At 45.7% G+C, this 20,339-nt stretch overlaps 1 protein-coding gene across 3 annotated transcripts; it reads left to right on the forward strand.

Annotated features, from left to right (window-relative positions):
* Positions 1-3,666: 3,666 nt before the first annotated feature.
* Positions 3,667-19,955, forward strand: LOC139342604 (SLIT and NTRK-like protein 3). Of its 3 annotated transcripts, none has more exons than XM_070979809.1 (7): positions 3,667-4,203; positions 7,068-7,348; positions 7,537-7,788; positions 7,999-8,114; positions 8,387-9,310; positions 10,689-10,908; positions 17,391-19,955. In XM_070979809.1, the coding sequence occupies exons 2-7, from the start codon at positions 7,133-7,135 to the stop codon at positions 18,525-18,527; spliced, it is 2,865 nt and encodes a 954-aa protein (XP_070835910.1). In that variant the 5' UTR covers positions 3,667-4,203; positions 7,068-7,132; the 3' UTR covers positions 18,528-19,955. The 3 variants fall into 3 exon arrangements, with proteins under 3 accessions (XP_070835910.1, XP_070835911.1, XP_070835912.1); XM_070979810.1 differs by having other exon boundaries at positions 4,095-4,333; XM_070979811.1 differs by having other exon boundaries at positions 4,122-4,203; positions 7,073-7,348.
* The last annotated feature ends 384 nt before the right edge of the window (positions 19,956-20,339 follow it).

Here is a 20,339-nt window from a genome sequence, read left to right on the forward strand (position 1 = left end):
CACTGGGGACAGATGAAGGCACCCTGGCTCCCACTACAGTTTGACTTGTCTCATCCTCATCTTTTAAGATAAACTGATGGTAGGTCTATCAGCATGTGAGATGAAACAGTGCAAACCTCCACATCGCTTAAAAATAGAGCTCTATTAGTCACTGAATAAATATTTCCTCAGTCTGATTAACAGGAATGTTAGCATATTGATTCCTCTGACGTGTTCCAAGGCAGCCAGACAGAAAGTCAGAGTACGAAGCTGATTCCTCACAAACATATCCTATTGATCACTAATGGAGGCCTTGTGAAAACACTGTGAATGAGGTTTTCAGAGCAAAGTTCTTCCACCAGGCACACTGTCGCAGCGCTGACGTGAGCGCAGAGCCTTTGCTCGGCTGAAATTGCAAGGCTGCGGTAATAGTGAGGATAAGGAGCCTATTAGAAGTGTGTGAAAGTGCCTTTACATGCCCCGCCACATGAAAACTTTGAGAGCAAAATTTGAGGCTGGAGTTAGAGATCGATTGGACAGGCCTCTGCAGACCACGGGCCTCCCCTTTAATGCCAACACACGTAGCCTTTTCATGCTAAAGCAGCCTGTATTGTATTAGCGTGGCTGCAAACGTGAGCCGTCGTAATTCAACATCTTTTCCACTTTTGTGCCCTTCTCTATGACTGAGCCCAAATTGAAGTCCAGATGAGGCACCTCAGGCCTCCCCAGAAAAATGTGTCTGTGTAAAAAAACGCAATGTAGAATGCAGCCAGCTGAATCACTGCAGGTATTATGAATGTGTCCCCTTCTGTCAGCCTTCTGTAGAGTCACTGGAGGCAGCAGTGGCAACAAGAGTCTTTACCTTAACATTCCAAGGGGGCAAGGTTCCCAGAGCAACTGATTTGAATCCTAATTAAAACGGGAGATTTGATTAATTAGCTCAACGATGTGTATGAGCATGTGTGTGTTGTGTGGCTCTCTGTATGTGGCATGTGTGTGGGAGTCGGCATGTTCTTGTGAGTCACGGTGTATCGTGTGTGTGTGTAGTTATGCTAAATGAGGAGGGGGTGTTATATGCCTATATGTGTGTGTGTGTGTGTGTGTATGTGTTCACAAGCCTGTGGGTAATCCTGTGAATCACTACTGCGTCTCCGGCATGTGTGCTCATGTGTGTGTATGTTTCATGTCTCCCGGGAGGCTTGTCCTTGCCTGCAGTACCACTGTGTGAATCAGAGGTGAGTCCTCTGGAGTTGCCCTCTGCTTTAATCTGGAGCTAATGACAGAACCACCTGCCCCCCTGGCCACCCACCCCCCCCCCCCCATCTATCCCCTCTATCTGTTGACTCCCACCCTCCCATTCACCACACATGTCAGCCAGCCCTCACAAACCCCCAGATTCCCACTGCTCATTGCCTCCCTTTCACTCTCTCCCACAACCGGCCTGTAATTTTCCTTTTCCTCCTTCCCTGCTCTCTTCCACTTGCTTTCTACTCTTTCCCACAGAGTGCAGGGTGCCCTTGCCTGCCTCTCTGATTGCCTCATCCCACTCTATAACTAGAGACTGGGGGCAATACGGGCCCCAAAGAAACCATGACACGTGTTAAGGGACAGCACAACGTTATGAGAACAACTCGTAGCTTTAAGGAGATTTTCTGACCCGTGGATTGGCAGGGGAAATGAACAAACCACGTTCTTACTCTCGTCAGTGTGTCTGCTTGTCCTCAGGTCTTGAGTGTGTGCGCTTTCACCCATGCATGCCAGTCCCAGTGGATATCTTGTGAACGAAAGCATAATTTGAGAGCAGCTACTTAAAATGGGATGACCACTTCTTGCAGTGTGTCCACGGCGGAGGAGAAGAGCGGGGAGAGGAAAATGGAAGGGGGAAAGAATCAAAGGAGGAATGGCATGTGGACCAGTCTGAATTGACAGGAGCCCACAGGAGAATCCAAGGAAGAAAGTAAAGGAAGGAAGACGGGGAGAGAGAAGGGAAGGAAGGCGAAACTGAGGGAATCTTAGTATGATCTGACAGAAATGATTCAGATGGGAGAAAGGAGAAAGCTTTGGAGAAGGAGAGAGCGGAGGAGGAAGAAAGGAGAAGTGGCTGAAGTGAAACAGCATGAATCCCCATCCATTTCAGCACTGGACAGCTCCACAGACAGCACTAGGCCAGTATAAATAGATCCCCTACTTTAGAGGCCCCATCAACGCTCCAAAAAAGTGCTTTATGTGCTCTGAGCGGCTCCTGCCCCTGGAGAACAGACACACAGGTATCTGATGGTGCCTGATAACCATCTTCTCTCAGTTCCTCTCCGTTTGTTTTCTTAATTTAGGGAGCCTCCACGGTTCAGCGACAACACTACGGTGAGGAAAGCGGGTGTTTTTCTCCCAGATTCTCCGTCACGGGGCATTGTTACGCTCTGAGGTAGACGATACAGCTTCAGGTCTGGGATCGCATTACCCCTGCCTCAGATCTGGCATCACCAATCACAGAGCTGGAAATAATATCTCAGCGCCCAAACCTTATTTATATACATCAGCTGCAGCCCTGCATGTTAGAGGTGACTTAAATGTGTGCCTGTGTCTGTAAGCAATCTCCACAAATGCATGCGTGCATGTGGCTGTGCATATATACCCTGCATCTGCCAGCCTGTTTCCATTGCAAGTGAGCGTTAAGTAGCCTTGTGGGGAAGCTGTAATACAGCCTAATGCACCTGAGAGCCCTGAAATCTATAACCATCATCTACATCTTCCTGATATTACTGGAACCGTCTCTGTTACTGTTTCTGATAGGAATCTCCAGGGAGAGCTTTCCCCTCCACTGCTGTAGGGAGAGGTATGGCGAGGGAGAGAGAGAGAGGAAGGAGAGAGTGTGTGTGAGGGAGAGATGCACCTCTCCATTTCCTCAAGGTGATTCACCTTAATGCACGCTGAAATCAATGTGAAATTGAACTGAAAATTGAACTTTCAGCTCAGTAATGTGGAAGACATGTTGTTATTAAATCTTTTCCTATAGCCATGAAACCGGCTGACTGATATTTGAACGCTTTTGAATGCTTGTTTTCAACAGTGTGGCACCATGTCGTCCTTGATGGAGACCCTGCCATCCGTCCACTGGGGACCCCGGGCTTCACAAGGGGCCTATACCCGCCACTTAGAGGCAATGCTGATGGAGCGGCGGCCACCTATGGGCTGTGATTAGTCTGTGTAGGAGGCTGAATTCAGTGTTGGCAGAAGGAGGGGGGCTTCATTGCTCCCTATCTCCGCGGCATCTGTTGCGCCCACCACCTCCATTTGGCAGGACAGGTGTTTTGATGTAGGCCGCGCAGACGTCCAGGCCTCCCTGTAATCTCCGCTCTTCCCCTCCTAACAGTCGCCACAGTTTTCCCGACTGATGCTGTGTGCGAGCTCTCTCCCGCGCGCGTGCACGTGCGCGACGGAGCCAGCTGGCACGAGTCGCCATGGTAACACACACCGGTTTCACGAAATCAGTCGGTGCTTAAGGGCAAGAGGAGAGATGAATAAACTAATGAGATTATAAATTATTGTCGGTATAGCTGAACAGTAGGGGTATTTTTACCAGACTGCACACGCGGGCAACGTGAGGAGAAAGTTTATGGGGCCCATTGTCTGTGACTCTGTTGTGTCTTCTGTAATCTGTTTATGATGAGGAGCTGAAGTGGCTCCTCTGGTGAGGAGGAACCCACCCCGCGCGCTTATGCCTCGTATACAAACTGGCAGTCGCGCGCCACGTTATTGCATGATTAATTCCGGCGCCTCCGTCCCCCCCTTTTCTCCTCTATGAATTACCCGGTTGTGTTGGAGAGATGAAGAGAGGATTCTCCGTCACTGCGCAGGGAGCAACTCCGCGCATCGCACGCCTGTCCGGCGGTCCAGTGCCGCAGCTCCCACGGGCTGCGCTGTGGAGAAGCGGACCTGCATCCTAAAGCCAATCGTTTTTTTTTTTCTCCCTCTCTCTCTCTCTTTCTCTCTCTCCCGGTTTTTATCCTCCACCTCATTGCAGTCTTATCACGTCCCCCCCCGCACCCCCCCCGCACCCCCCCTCTCCACTCTTGCTCGGCCCCCCCACTCCTCCCTCCCCATCCGCCTCAGCCGCTACAGGAGAGGAGAGAGGGAGAAGAGTGCGGCTGAATGTGAACGACATGTCGACAGTCAGCCTCTAAAGTGTTTTCTCGGTCGTTCCCTAATTCTTTGGCGGCGGACTGAGTGAGTATTACCCGCATCCCTGCTCTGCTAAGCGTCGCTGTGTGGATCAGAGAGGCTGGTGGGGAGAGACAGACAATGGGGAATGCAATTGGATTGCGTTACTCTGCCAAGGATTTTCATACATAGCCTGGTAAATGTCTTAATAGGTTCTGTTAATGACTAGGCTGTTTAATTGCTCATGCTTTAATTCTTCTAACTATTGCAATTTGTGTGCTGTAATGTTAGGGGCTAATTGATTCGCTTGGTGGGTTGTGGGCTATCCAGGCTGATAGCCCCATACATTTGATCAGTGATGCTGCTGCTTGCCTGATAGTGCGGGTCTGTGCTGGGAGCAGGGGCCCATGTAAAAGCCAGTGTGAAGCTTTGCTGAGGCTCCGTGTATTCTGACGGACAGAGAGGACAGAGAGGTAGACACTGGAATTATGTGACATGAATAATATGGTGAAGAATAAGCAGTGACCGTCATCTCTGGGTGGCTTGCGTCAGTGTGCAGGTCTAGAGGAGAGAGGGGGGGGGGGGGGGGGGGGGGGGAAGAAAAAAGTCAGAGTCAGAGAGACTCAAGGAAGACAGGGGAGGGAAGCCACACCTGTGTCAGGCCTGTTTTCAGATGGTCAGACAGGCAGAGTTTTAAATTCTGCTGTGCTGTCACCAGTCAACACTTAAGCCCTTTCCTTTCTCGTTACCATAATGATGCGGAGCTATGCTGACTGCTGACTAGTCCACTTGGCTGATTGGAGAAAGAGGCTTGAGTGTTGACTGTGTTTCTTCTTATTAAGGAGAGATGGCCGTCCACCAAAGCAGAATCTAACAGGAGGGATCCCAGTGGTCTATCTGGACTCGGTATTGATCTCCTCCATACAGGGGCCCAGCAATAAAGAATGCATTTTCTTTGATGGCAGCGACAGCCCACTGGGACTGTGAACCGATTCTATTCTGTATAGTTTTCCAATTTGTCAAATACTATTGAACACCTTGGCCTAGATGTTGTTGTGCTTCTGAAGGGAAACGTGCAGGCTCCAAACTCTGTGATAAATGAGCGAATGCTCCTCATCTTCCAGGGGAAAACATGTGTTCACTTGTCTTCGTGCTTTCATCGTAAGTCTTGCCCAACAAGTATTGCAGCACAGCACTGGTTCGTTACGAAAGCACACACTCATCTCCACGTGTCTAGCTACCTGTTTCTGTACTTGGCAGGCTATGAAAGCATACTTTTTGGATATGGTTTGACCTTTCTCACATTGTTTTCAGCACACACACAGACGCACTGGTAACTTGGCTCCAGCGCTGCTTCTCTGTGAGGCAGGCGTACATTGTGTGCAGGGCGAGAGGAGGGCTTTGATGTAATCAATATCAGATTTCAGCTGTTTCACTGTGAGCTCTCATCCTGAGTGGCAGCCTTGACTGACTTCTTCTTACTGCTTATGCAATCCCACTCCTCTCTCCCACCTCACCCGTTTCCTCTTCTTTTGTACCTACTCTCGGCCCATTACTCTTCCTTTATCTCTCTGTCTCTCCTTTACTCCATTCCTTCACCTTGTTCCCATTTTTTCCTCCTCCTCCTCCTCCTCCTCTTCTCATTTCCACCTCTCCCTTCATCTTTCCCCGTCATAATCATCTCTGTGATTGCTCTTCCTCTCCCGGGCGGTGATGTTTTCACTGCTGCCTCCTTGTCTAACTCGCTGATGCTAGATTATTGCTGTATGATTACAGCTACCATACCATGATGATCATTATTGCATTTCGCATGGCAGTGTTCAACACTGTATGAGCAGATCGAGATGCTTTATCCAATTTAGATCTCATTAAGACTTGAGAGGAAGTATCCCCATCTCAGTCTTTTAGTTTTCCTTTCATTTTTTTTGTCGTTTGTTTCCAGGACTACTGCAACTCTGCTCTCGTTCTGTTATTGTTGCAGTGCCATTCTCATCATCATCATCATCACCGCCACTATCACCATCAGTTCATGTTCCTGCCTGTCACTGCGCTGCCTTCACATCAGCCCTTTTGAAAATTCTGAAGAGTTTGGATTCACAGTGATGCTTTCACTCCACTGTCATTATCACAATAATGATTATGACAGAACTTGATGGCTGTTGATAACCCAACATACTCTGCTGATTGATAGTATGGTGTTTTTTGTGCCTCTTCCTTCTGTTCTCTGATTGCCATTCATCTTATTAAATGGAGCAGCTCATTAGACAGAAGCATTATGAATCTGATTTGCATTCACCCATATTCATATCGCATACATTAAAACAACACATGCGTGACATTTCAGCTTCACCGGGCATTTGAGAGTACAGATGAATATATTCATCACAAGCGTCCCCCCCTCCCCACTTGTCCAAAAAGCCACTCTGAAAATGATAGAAACGTGATTCACAGGTGAACTAGCCCACGTGTTTGCCTTTGTTTTGCATTTTCAATGTCAGAATCTGAATTTTTTATTCAAAAGCAATGTCGTAGCAGCTGAGAGATTGTTCCGCTTGTTGTTTTTAAATCAATATTTCCTGCTTTGGTGAACCCAGTAAATCCAAAGCCTTGTTTTTCCTGCGCTGAATGCATCTTACATATGTTTACGTTGGTTGGCTCTGCTCATATCACTGTGTACTGTGGCCTCCAGCTGGCCTATACATCATTATTCCAATGTAATGTAATTCTTTCCCCATGGCACTCCAGTCTGTGTGATTTAACTTTTATTTTCTGACTGCTTTAGTATGCCTGTGATGTATCATCAATCTGATTCATCCTGAACTGACTTCTGCTGTTGCCTTCCTGGCTGTTTGCCCTCTTTTAACTGTGTATGCGTGTCTGTGTGTGTGTGCGTTAATGTATGCATGTATGTGCCGTGCCTCGCCATGCAGTGCAGTGAAGGGCCGATGCCGGGCCGTAGCCCCAGGCTGCTGAGCTGAGAGGGAGAAGCAGGAGGATGCAGTGGGTCGCTCTGGCAGTGGCCCTGGGGTGTGTGTGTCTGTCCTGGGCGTCGCACACCCCCACCCCTACCCCCACCTCCACACACACCCCTCTAGTGGACAACTCCGAGGAGGAAGTGGACGAGCCGTGCTTCGAGCCGTGCACGTGTGAGGTCAAAGAAGGTGTGCTGCATGTGCACTGCGATGGGCGGAGCTTCACTAATGTCAGCCAGGTATCATCCCCGTTGATATATCCGGCCGTGCACATCGAGCTGCACCACACATTACTGCCGTTCAGCTTATTAACGTACTGTTTCTCCAAGTCTAATATCCTGTCTCGAATATGGCTTATGGCTGTTTCTAACTGTTACCTTCATGTAATTAATAAGATAACTAATCAGACCTCTAATTAATCACTCAGGTGTCACAGTCGTGGGTCCGCCCTTTCAAACTCAACCTCCAGAGGAACTCTCTGAGGCGTCTCTATAGCAACGGGTTTCAGCACCTTGGCAACGCGGTGTCGATAAACCTTGGCAACAATGCACTCCAGGACATCCGAGTGGGAGCTTTCCACGGTTTGGCCAAACTGAGACGCCTGTACCTCCATGAGAACAAGCTGGAGGTCTTCAGAAATGATACCTTCGCTGGCTTAGAGGCTCTGGAATACCTCCAGGTAGGCTTGAGAATATAATCCCTGCTGATCATGACATCCAGGATTACAATAGAAAGCTGCGACAGGAATAGTCAGTGGCTCGAGTGAAAGAATCTTCTGAAGATCTCTGCGCATTTTCAAACAGGGAGTGCCTCAGCCTCCCTGCTGCATTCGGTCTGTTTTTCAATTGCAGCAATTACATGTTCATCACATTTTCTTTTTTACCTGCAGGCCGACTACAACGTGATCAAACGAATCGACAGCGGTGCTCTGAGGTTCCTCTACAAGCTCCGGGTTCTCATCCTCAACGACAACCTGATCCCTGTCTTGCCTGCTCATCTGTTCAGGTTAGATTCTGATTATTTTACTGCAAAGCTTTTAAATTATGCCAGGACTGATCTGTAGAAATATCAGTGTCAGACACAATTAGCCAGTCTGTACTGCTGTTGAATTAATGTTTCTGTGGCATACTATTTCATATCATAAAAGACGGATTAATCATCAGATAAAAAACAGATTTCGCAGCAAAGGAATGTGTGAACCTGTATTTTCACTCACTATCACATTGTCCTTTCATGTAACCTAGCTAACTATCCCCCCCCCCCCCTTCCTGTTCCAGATCTGTGTCTCTGACTCATCTGGACCTGCGGGGAAACCGTCTGAAGAGCCTGGCATATGCTGGGACCCTGGAGTACGTCGGTCGCTCCCTGATGGAGCTACAGCTGGAGGAGAATCCCTGGAACTGTGGCTGCGAGGCAGTGCAGCTACAGCAGTGGCTGGGTCAGATCCCCTACACGGCTGTAGTCGGGGACGTTACCTGTGAATATCCCTTCCATCTTCACGGCAAGGACCTGAGGGAAATCCCCCGCAAGGAGCTGTGTGCTGACCTCCCGGATAAAGAGTTACAAGCAGAGGGGGGTGGTCCATCAGCAGGATCACAGCCCCAACATTTTCCCCCAAACCCTAAACCCAACTCCCACCCTGGGCGAGTCAGGCCGACTAAACCCTCCTCCATGGTCCATGGCTCCCGGCAGAACACTCATACCTCCTCCACTTCGTCGTCATCGTCCTCAGCAGAGCGTAAAGACAGGGAGAGGCACCCGAGGCCGACTAAAAGGCCTCGGCCCTCCAGAATATCCCCCACACCCCGCAGTTCCAACCAGAATCCCCCCGTGGCTGGCTACCAAACACGGCCCCCCATTCCCATAATTTGTCCCATGGGCTGCACTTGCAACCTGCACATCACGGACCTGGGCCTGACTGTCAACTGCAAGGAGAACGGCTTCCTCAATGTGTCCCAGCTCACGCCTCGACCTCTCAACGGCCGCAAGCTGTACCTGAGTGGAAACTTAATCCAGAGGATCTACCGCACGGACTTCTGGAATTTCTCCAGCCTCGACCTGCTTCACCTGGGGAACAACCGTATCTCCTACCTCCAGGAGGGGGCCTTCTCCAGCCTGACAAGCCTGAGGAGCCTCTACCTGAACGGGAATAACCTGGAGAGGCTCAGCCCCCATATGTTCCTGGGGCTGCAGAATCTGAGGTAGGATTTTTTTTGTTTTTTGGATCACTCACAGCATTTCAAGCACAATGCATTCGCGGCACTTCAAAGAAATTCATAAACTGAAGCCACATGTCAGCTTAGGTATTTAGACGTTTGTTTATAAGTATGTGGAAATTAATTTCACTGTAATACTGGCATAGCGCAGAGCAGAACATTTTGATTACCATTATGCCAGAGTTTGACTGAAATGAAAGGTGCCCATTCTCTTCCAGGAGTGTCATTTGTTAGTCACGCTGCCTGATGGCATGCTTCAGTTGAGGTGTGAGCCTGGTATGAGTGACAACGTGAAAATTAATGTTTTTTGTATTTGCATACAGAGGTGTTGATAAGGCGGTGAGACGTCTGGATGATGCCAGGAATTTGCTTTTTTGGAAAACGGGTTATTATGAAAGAGACTAGAGCGTATGTATCATTGTCAGATTAAGCTTACAAAGATAATTCCTCCGCAAATAATGTATACAGCAAATATCAACCGTCAGTAATTGTATTGATTCAGCAAGTTAAACATTGTGGTGTTTGATTAGGACAACAGGTCAGGTCAACTTTCATCCTCCGCTACACAAAGAAATGAGAAGGTTTGTGGGGTAATACCTTTGTATTCACACCATCATTTAGCCTTTAGTTTTCAGCTCCCATGTCTCTATATTTCAAGATCAGGCTCAGAAAATCTACAGACTCATTTATTTGACTATTAATCAATAATAAAGATCCTCTCAGGACATTGAAAAAGTCTTCCTCTTAACCTCTCGTTAGCCTTTGTTAGCAAGTCCAGGGTGAGTGAGCGGTGTATTCAAACAATGGAAGTATATTGAATGACTAGCATGCATGGAAAAGTCTCCAGTCATTCTTCCCTAAATTCACACTGATTTCTATTATTGAAGAAAAAAAGTGTCTTAAATTAGACGTGAGGATCAGGCATACCAAGGCAAGTGTTAGTAGCCTTCAGTGCAAAATTACACTTGTCATTTGATACTGATCAGCTCATCTGCTGTGAACAGAGAAAGTGCAGATTAAGTCAAATTTCTGTTACAACTTTTTTTTACATAAATATGCATGTATGTAATTATAATGCTTGGGAGCAGGAGAGGTACATTGTCTACACAATACTTCAAAACAAATCGATTTAAACATATGAAAATTCATGATGCGCTCTAATCAAGGATTACTTATTCATACAAAGTTAAGACAAAGACAGATAAACAGATGGTTTTATGGGCTTTTTGTAATGTTATCATATTGCATGTATCGTTGCAGTGCGGATGCCACTAAGTTCTGAGGTACCAAGCTGCACTTATCCTCCTATTTGAATAGTCCATGTATACAGAGACTCCATAACACTGTCCTCTCCTCTCTTTAGGTACCTTTATTTTGAATACAACGAGATACGTGAGATAGACCCTGGGACCTTCGACTCCATGCCGTCCCTCCAGCTGTTGTTCCTCAACGCCAACCTGCTGCGGAGCCTCCCCCTCGGCGTGTTTTCTGGAGTTAATCTGGCTCGCCTCAATCTGAGAAACAACCACCTTCTGCAGCTTCCTATGGTTGGCGTGCTGGAACACCTCACCGGACTGGTGAAGGTTGGTGCAAACCTTTTCGCTAAATGCCTGAGAGCGTTTCAGTGCAGGTGGATGCTTGAAAAAATTATTCTGATCTGCTAACACGCTCGTGCGTAAATGACTCAGATACCTGGCACGAGGCTTTTAGCAAATTTAGGCCAAATAACATGCATTTTGTTGAGTGACAGTGACAGAGTGAAAAATAGAAATTATTGAATTGGATCACCCCTGTTTTGATTTACTAAACGAAATGTGCATAATTATACAGAGTATATTTGTTTCAAATGTCAGACGATGAGATTAAAACAACTAATAGATTGCCAAGACACATTACATTATCGCAGCTTGATGAAAGAAACAAAACAAGCTGAAATCTTGGATCATGCCATACCCGCATTTAAAACTTCTGGCGCCCCTGATCTCCTGGCCTTTGGCGCAGCTGTGGTTTTCTCTGTCAACTGCATCGTCTGTTGTTTTGAGAGCTCTGCCGTGGCATGTGGGACCATGTTTGCGCCTCAGGTATTCTAATTGGAAAATTGCAATAGACTCGATTTGCATAAGTGGTCTTAATAAATCAGGAGCTAAACTGGAGAAAGCTGAACCCCTCAAGTTTTTGAGCATGGTTGTAATTAACACACCTCTTAGTAAATAGACTGTATAAACTACAGTATGTGTTAAATTCACTGTTTGTGTTAGGCCTTACCTCGCATATTTGACTGCAGCATTATGTGACTGGTTGCTGCGCACAATGAGCCGATAAGGACCGAACCCGAGGTATTACATTTTTTTTATCCTGCCTCCTCTCACTTCAGCAAATTTAGTATACCAGGCTTTTCTTAGACAGCCCGAGTAGAATGAGGTATGGTGGGTGTGGATTAGCCTGAATGTCATTGTGAATTTCCATTTTACTTTGCTCCATGAAAAATTCCCGATTCTAGGTAGTGTGGGTGAGGCTGGCAGTTCAGAGGCTGCTTCTGAATGTTTGCTCAGGGGAAGGGCGACAGTGGTTTATGGAGCTGGAGGAACCATGTAGAAGTGTATTATGTTTTTGTGCTGTTATACGCCTCTGATGTCCAAGAGCATTAAAGCATTCACCAAATGGAAGTACACTGTGGGCCATATTCATAAAGCCCAGCGGTATCACCATTGTAGTGTTCAGAATCTGTAGCACAGTAATTGAATTCATTCATTTACCAGGGTTGTTATTACTCTGACAAAGCCACATTAGCACTGCCCATGGACTGCAGAAAATAATGTGACAATGATATCACCTGTTGACTTAGTGCTGGCCTGTTTGAAGCTGGGGAAGCGGTATTTCTGGGCACTGTCGTGTGTTTTTGGAGCCAGAGTTTGCACAGTAAAATCAAAGGGTAATACAGATGGAGGCAGGGTGAAGCTCACAGCTGCTGTAAAAAGCAGTCCATTTTGATTATCATAAAGCAGCAGCATGTATATCTTAAAGTCATTGTCACCATCAAGAACAGGATTATACAGTTACACCCACTTACATGCACTGATATTTTAGAAAAATACCTCCCTGATGTCACTGTTATTTAAAATAACCATTAGCGAGACATTACAGAGAAAATTAAAATTGCTATGGTGTCTGTAATGTCTTTAAACTAATGTATTCATAGCAACACCAGAGCAGAGAGTCTTTCCTTTGAAAGCCAGTGAGAAGAATATTAGCAAATCATGTTAGGTATATCAGCATCTGAGTGGATGCCAGAAATATGTACAGCTCAGGAATACATATGTCTTTCTCGGTAAATGCAAAGAACATGTTGTGGAGCAGGGCGGCTCTCTCTCTCTCATCACTGCCAGCTGCAGTGAAGAAACTTGCCCACAGCCACATCTCACCTTGGGTGATGTCGGATAGAAAAACAATGGGCACACCAGTAAGATTGATGAAAACAACACAGTAATCACTCACCAGGGGCAGGTTTGACCGGAAAGCATGTGACGCCCAAGTTTTACTCACCTGATTGTCAGTTTTACTTGAGTTTGTGTTACCGCTTCATCAACCTCTGTACACTACACTTTGACTGAATCACTTTTTAAAGGTGGTACAAATGAATCCTTAAGGGAATGGTTTGACATTTTGGGAAATACATTTGCTCTCTTGCAAATTTGATGAGAAGATTGACACCAACATGAGGCTACAGCCAGCAGCTGGCTAGCTTAGCTTAGCAGAGAGACTTGAAACTAACCTGGCTCTTTCCAAAGGTTGAAAAATCAGCACCCCTAAAGCCCACTAATTAATATGATGTATATGATTTGTTTAGAATAAATAAAGTTTAAAAACAACAACAGTGCACTGCTCCTGAATCTTCAAGCTAAACAGACTACACTGAATTATCATCACTGACCCAGCCATTAGCTTTTAGCAGTGAAGATGCTGAGCTGTGATACACACTAAGCCTAAATTACTTCCTGGATAAAAGCTTATTTAAAGACCATGAAAGCCACAGAAACAATGCTGCTATAAGTCTGTTGCTGTTATGTGGCCACTGAGCTTTTAGCCATATCAACAATGCTTGCATAGTTTTGTACTCAACTAAACAGCCAACTCAACTTTTTCAAGTTATATTATTAAAGCCAATTTTTTGCTATAATGTAGCAGCGGTGCTAATGTAGCTAGCAGCTAGCAAGTAGCTACTCGCAGTAGGCTTATTTTAAGTTGAGGATGGGCTTAATGGTATTAATGCTGATATGATTCTAAAACTCAAATGGTAGTTAGGTAATAGAGTAAATTAAGAGTTAATTATAACCACTCCTGTCCTGAGCGGAACAATATTTAACAGCCCAATTATATCAAAAGATGACAAGTGCCCCTTTTGCTTCTCGTAGCCATTGTGTTCATTTGGCTCGTTCATCTCCTGTGTAGAAAATAACTCCCGAACACAAAACAAACCAGTGGTTACATTTTTTTGGAGCATCCACCAATATTTCGTTTAAAGCTGAACAGCACAGCAAAAACTATTAGTGTTTTCGACGTTAAAACATTAGTTCAATGAAAGCTCCTGAAATACCAGGCTTTTAGCAGTTGAAGTTGACCAGGCAAGCATGCCAATTTATTTTCTATTTCAGGACAGAAGATGGGTTTCAGAGTCATTGACGTCTGTCTTGATATTTCTGATTTAGTAAATTATGACACAACATGCCAAAACAAACAAGATTTTTTCAATAATTTAGTATTAATAACCACTTTTATCCAATCATATGTAAGGGTGGATGATACAGACATGATTAATATTGCACTTGTTGCAGCCTTAATTATATATCAATATGTTATGATAGTATATCTACTACAGTATTCAAAATCAAAAAGGGACAATATCTTGTAATATATTTAATATGTCAGCTGTGACATAAAATATTAAAGTTCATTGACATGACCCCAGCCCCATGTATAGCAGTTGTAAAAAGTGGATTTTTTTTTTGCTTTCCGGTGTGTGTGATTTACAAAAATGGCTTGTTAAACAAGACTTTATACACCTCTATTCCTGGGCTTATTTTGCTGTTTAGTGTAGTATTTTTCTGCAGCTAGCAGAGCAAAGAAGCTCCTCATGTCATGTCTACATACTTCTATAGCACCTTTGGACACATTTCGAACACAGAAAAGTCAGATATCTAACACAGCAGCATTGAAAGTCAGCATTTGTTTTCCCTCAGAATAAAAGATCAAGGGCTTCTTTCTAGACTCACCATGTTGCCCTGATGTTCAGCAATCACACAGAGGCAGGGATGCCAATTTCTCTACTGACAATAGCCTCAATGGACCAGAAAGTCTTGCTCTTTGCTCTTTGCTATTACTACCAGTCTTTCTCCACCTACATGAAACACAAACTGCTGGATATAACAAGTTCATGCCCCTTCTCAAGGGGTTGTTGAAGCCGCTCTGAGAAATATGGGAAATCACTATCTGAGGTAGAAGTCGACGAGGCGGGCGAAGGGAGCGTGAGTTCACTACGAAAGTAAATTACAACACCTCCTGGAATGCACTCAACATTACAGACAGATGAAAACAATGTAAGAGAGTCCATGAGTGAATTGCATCGACGCATTACTCTGGCTTTGTACTGTACGCATAACATCTAAAATATACTGTATCCATGAAGACAGCTCTCCAATATACACATTTTTCAGAAGAATCAAAATTTTTGCATATACTGCAGATTCTTCTTCTAATGGCTTCTTTTCATTTTTGCTCTGTGTATTATCCAAAAGACAATGAAACACATTCATCAGTATGGAAAAGCCTTGGCAAGCTGAATCTCTGGGGTTGTCTCGTCACCCGAGACTACAGCAAAAAACCCTGCACCAGAACTTCCAAAACCCGCTTATATTGACTATATTTCTGGGTACTAACTGGAGCAGTTCTGATGACTGGCAGGATATTGCTGTTTGGGCAAAGTGATCAATTATAAGACACATGGCTTGCTGAGAACATCCTGAATTTATCCCCTGATGTGATTTTTTTTATAGCTCCCGAGTAAATTTTGGACAATTATTGCTTGATCTTTGATCTCTGTCATAATGATAAAAACCCACAAGAGCACATTTACACTTCTGTGGCTAAAGCGTGGCAGTTTCCATCCGAAAAAAAGGCTATTATTTCAGTCAGGCTAAATACATTTTCTGACAGAAGAAGGGTTTTTTTTGTGTGTGTTTTTCATGATTTTTCTTCCCGAATAAGATCACAAGCAGCATCAAAACAGTGAATGTTGTGCTCAAACTGTAACATTTAAACAGGATTCAGGCTGGCTGGTGTATACTGAGTATATAGTGTGCTAACGAGACTGTACAGTCTCATTAACATACTGTAAGTAAGTGGAATGAGTTCACTAAAACCCCTTTTGTTCACAGAAAAATATACAATAGTTTTATGGGCTCAGATTTTCTCTGCCACCAGCACCTGTCGGGCTAACTGAGGGTCTATAATTTCCCCTCACAACAGAGCTTTGATTGACAAGTTGACAGCAAATCACACACTAGGTGACCAGGCGTATAAATTGTAAACGGTGTTGGACATGTTGGACAGATGCTTGCAAAAGAGAAGGGGATAGAGCCCTTGGGATCTTTGTGAAAGCAAACAATACCTGGAATAAAATGCTTCAAGAATTTCAAGCAGATGGAAGATTATAGTTATGAAAGTCATGAAACTGCAAAAACAAGCTGACATTTTGGTCATACAGTGTTTATTGTAAATGTCACTTTGTTTGTTAATGTGCATTCATGCTGAATTAAAGCCCAGTTGTGTCACAATGATGCTCAAACATGGGAAATTGCACTTTGCAGTCGACCTTCAGTGCTCAAACTGAGTTAAGACTACAGCAGTGTTGTTTCTACTCACCCTCTGGTTACAATTATGTCATTACCGAAGCCACACAAAAGCCCACAGTGGGCTAACTCCAATAAAGTGAAGGAGCATCCTGTTGTTCAGTGTGAGGCATGGGAAAGTAGTCGTTCCATGGCTCCCACAACAGCAATGCTGAATCATCTCAAAAAGCATCCATCTAGTTCTGCAAGCCAGAGAGATGGCCTAACCAAATTAGCATGACAACATTTGTGCAAGCCCATTGGAAGTGTGACAGAGAGAATATCAGCTTTCATTGCCAAAGTCGTTGCTAAAGATATGGAACAGATCAGTTCTGCAGACAATACTACGCGGTGTAAGTGAGTCCCTTTGTGCATAATCTGCTTTAGCCTTTTCAGAGTAATGCAAAGTGAATATTGGAGTTTGTTACGGGACTAGCTGGCAACCAGAAAATGGATTTGTGCACATACCTATTGGATTATAGCACAAGGGAGAGTTGCATCACATCCCGTGTATTGTTAAAAACAAAGTGCTTTGATACTCTCACATGCTCGTCACACAAAACCTGCCGGTGAGTTTTGTCAATAACCACTTATGTAAACTCTGAGTGGTCTTTATTGTAAACTGAAATATTCCCATAACCTTCTGTAGTGCATGTGTGAACAGGTTTTAAAGAGAGCGCCTGTGGGTGGTAGAAGTTGAATTGGTCACTGCTCAGATCGTTCTCTATTATTGAGAATATATCATCCCTGTGTGCAGCCATTCAGGAAATGTGAGCACTTCAACGTTCTGATGAGCCTATAATGAAATTATTTACGTTTATCAGTACTTTACATCAGCTGCATTTTTCAAAAAATCATTTAAAAACACTGGAGAGCTGTATTCTATTATGCAAACGCTGGAAAACTGGTTTTCCATATATTCTAGCTGGCAAAGGCGAAGGTAGTGTGGAAAATACAATTTTTCTTGTTGTCATCTCATTAGAGTGCTAGCTACTGGCTTATTCTTCAAGACAATGGACAGTTACCTAGTTACTAATATATATCACAAGAATGTCAGTGTTTTTAATCTATTTTTGTTTTCATTCCACAGTGAGGTTCGTAAATTTGCACTCCTTGGAAGGCCAGTAATTAGTTTACTATTACACAATGACAACGTGCTGTGGTGTTATGTGTTTCTCCAGGTGGACCTGCAGCAGAACCCGTGGGAGTGCAACTGTGAAGCAGCTCCGCTGAAGCGTTGGCTGGAGGGGCTCAGCGCGGTGGTGGTGATGGGAGAGGTGGTCTGCCATTCCCCGGAAAAGACCAAAGGCGTAGATCTCCGCTCCCTCTCCATGGAGCTGCTCTGCCCTGAGCTGGAGCCCCAGGAGGACCAGGAGCAGGAGGAGCAGACGGCCACCTCCACAGCCGCAGACAACAGTGTATCGGTTGGCTACCCCGGGTCAGGGCTGGGGCCCCTGATCCCTCCAGGGAAGGATTCAATCCCTCTGTCGGTGTTAGTGCTCAGCCTGCTGGTGTTGTTTGTGTCGGCATTCTTCGCGGCAGCGGCACTAATCGCCTACGCCCTGAGGAGGAGAGACAAGCTGCCGTTCCGTCGCCAGGGAGAGGTAGACTTGGCCGGCATCCAGATGGAGTGCGGAATCTTCACCGAGCAGACGCACCACCACCACCACCATCACCACGGCCTCCCAGAGACGCCGCCTCTACCTCCGCCCGAACACAACCACGTGTACGACACCATCTTGCCCCCAGAGGCTGCCTCGAAAGGTCCCAACCCCGCTGCAGCCTCACACATGTGTAGCAACCCCATCTACAAAGAGGAGCAGGATGCAGCGGTGACACAGCGACCACAGCAGCAGCAGACGTTTGCAGCTTCCAAAGAGAGCGAGGGAGGATACTGTTCTGCAGCAGAGAAGGAGAGGGAGTGGACTCTGGAGGTGTCCTCGTCCCCCATCAACACCGTCACAGGAGCGATGGGTCCGCTCGCCGGCCTCCACGGGAACGGCATCCTCTGCCCCACCGTGATCGACAGCCAGGGCCCCACACCCAAGGTCGAACTGGTGGACTGCCTCTTCAGACTCCCTGCCCCCGAGTTCAGAGACCTGCCAGACAGGTACGCGAGGCCGCCGCCCCGCTACCCTCACCCCCAGGACTCCAAACAGGATGCTAGACCCGACCAAACGCTCGTGGTCACCACCGCCAGCTCTGCAGCAGGCGGTGGTAACGGCAGCCAGAGTGAGCAGGGGGCACTAGAGCAGAGAGCCAGACTGAGGACCACACCAGACTACATGGAGGTGCTGGACCGCTCTTACCAGTTTTAACTCCTTCTCCTCCTCCTCCTCTTCCTGCTACCCCTCTTCTCTTGTCTCCTCATCATCTCCCTCTCTGGTGATGAATCATCCAGTAACAATGACTCCTGTACAGAGGCTGGCGTGGCTTTGAGAGGACCTGTGGGGGATCGGGACTACACTGCACACTATGTTTATTCCTGGATAACGAGCTGAGGTCAGTTTTTGTATTTTCCCCACTACTGGCGTATAGGTTGGTATTTGGCGAGGATTAGCTGATCCCAGATATCTGCCTGGAGGCGAAACTTCAGCTGCAGCTACTACAGAATTTTTCCCTCAATTACGCCTCACAATCGTAAAACACTGAGGCTCCGTTTTTCTACTCAGCACCACATTGAGCGGGAGACAGCGTGTTTGTGGTGGTGGTGGGCGTTAATGCTCATATTATTACTCTCAAAAGACCTGCGTGGAGGTGAAACACACCAGCTCTTTGCAACATCAAACACAGAGTCATAAACTGTGACAGCCGGAAGGTGTGGAGCAAGCTGGGCGGACATGTAAGATGGAGACAACGCGAGAGGGAGAGAAATGACTGAAAACAGCCAAGTGCCTTAGCAATGAACAGCCAGCAGTGTGGTCAATGCTTATTTTTCTATGAATACAGATCTATTTATCTAAACAAAGAGGTTTGACTACCAACGGATGGGACGCTGATGGACAACTGAGACTGAAACCAATCAAAGCCGCCGAATAATTGCATTCCCTGGATGAGCCAAAAATAATAATATACCGAGTCAATATTGGAGTTGTTTGTATGCAGTTCAGTTCATTTTCATCTCATCCAGTTAACTTAATTTGCTTATCCGATTGAATTTTTACAGGGCTAGATGAGGGACTTCTCCAGGAATAGTTGGTTTGCTGTCATAGAAAAGGTTCTGGTTTTATGACGACAGGAAATTATATTTTTTTCAATGCAAGGCAAAACAAAGGAAGGCCGACATACAGAAGGACACTGTGGCAATGGATGCATTTTGGATTTCTTAATCAGCCAGACTTAACACGGCCACAAGGACCTCTGCTCCACGTTTTCTCTCACAGGACAAAGGCAGAGAGGTTATTGTATTGATTTCTAAGTATTTCTCAGAGGAAAATTGAATGGCAAAAAAAAAAAAAAAAAAGAACGGACAAAAAAAACAGGACGTGAAGGCTTTTTTTTTTTTTGTCCAAAAAAACCAGACACTTCTATCAACTATCAATTATTATCTTTTACGGAGGTACCTTTTTATGCTTTCATCTCCTACCAATAGTAGAGGCAGTTGTGAATATATTTATTCTTAGTTTTTGCGTGTTGAAGCTCTCCTGTAAGGGATCATGTTATATTAATGTATAGGATGATTCTGCATCTGGTTCAGCCTTCTTACCGCCGACCCACGAAATACAATAAAGGGTGCTACGTAAAAAACCTTGCGATGGCAGCTACTACAGTTTGTGGGAACTGACACACGCACGCACACACACACACACACACACACACACACACACACACACACACACACACACACACACACACACACACACACCCTGACCCACATAAATGCACACTCACTTTCCCGTCTCCGCGGCTCGAGGTATGCTAAGCCTGTAAGCCTGTCCACGCAGCGTGTTGGAGAGATGAGATGAAAGTTGAGCAAAGCTGAGAGCCTGCAGGGTTCCTCACACACTAAAGGATGGAGATAGAAGCTAATAGTGTGAAATCTACCACATTAATAGTACAAAAACAATACAATCTATTTGTAAAATGAGGACATGTAAGGCTGGTGGCCCCCGGGGCCAAGGTTATGCTTT

This window comes from Chaetodon trifascialis, chromosome 14, assembly GCF_039877785.1.
Source record: "Chaetodon trifascialis isolate fChaTrf1 chromosome 14, fChaTrf1.hap1, whole genome shotgun sequence".
In the NCBI taxonomy this organism is placed as follows: domain Eukaryota; kingdom Metazoa; phylum Chordata; class Actinopteri; order Chaetodontiformes; family Chaetodontidae; genus Chaetodon; species Chaetodon trifascialis.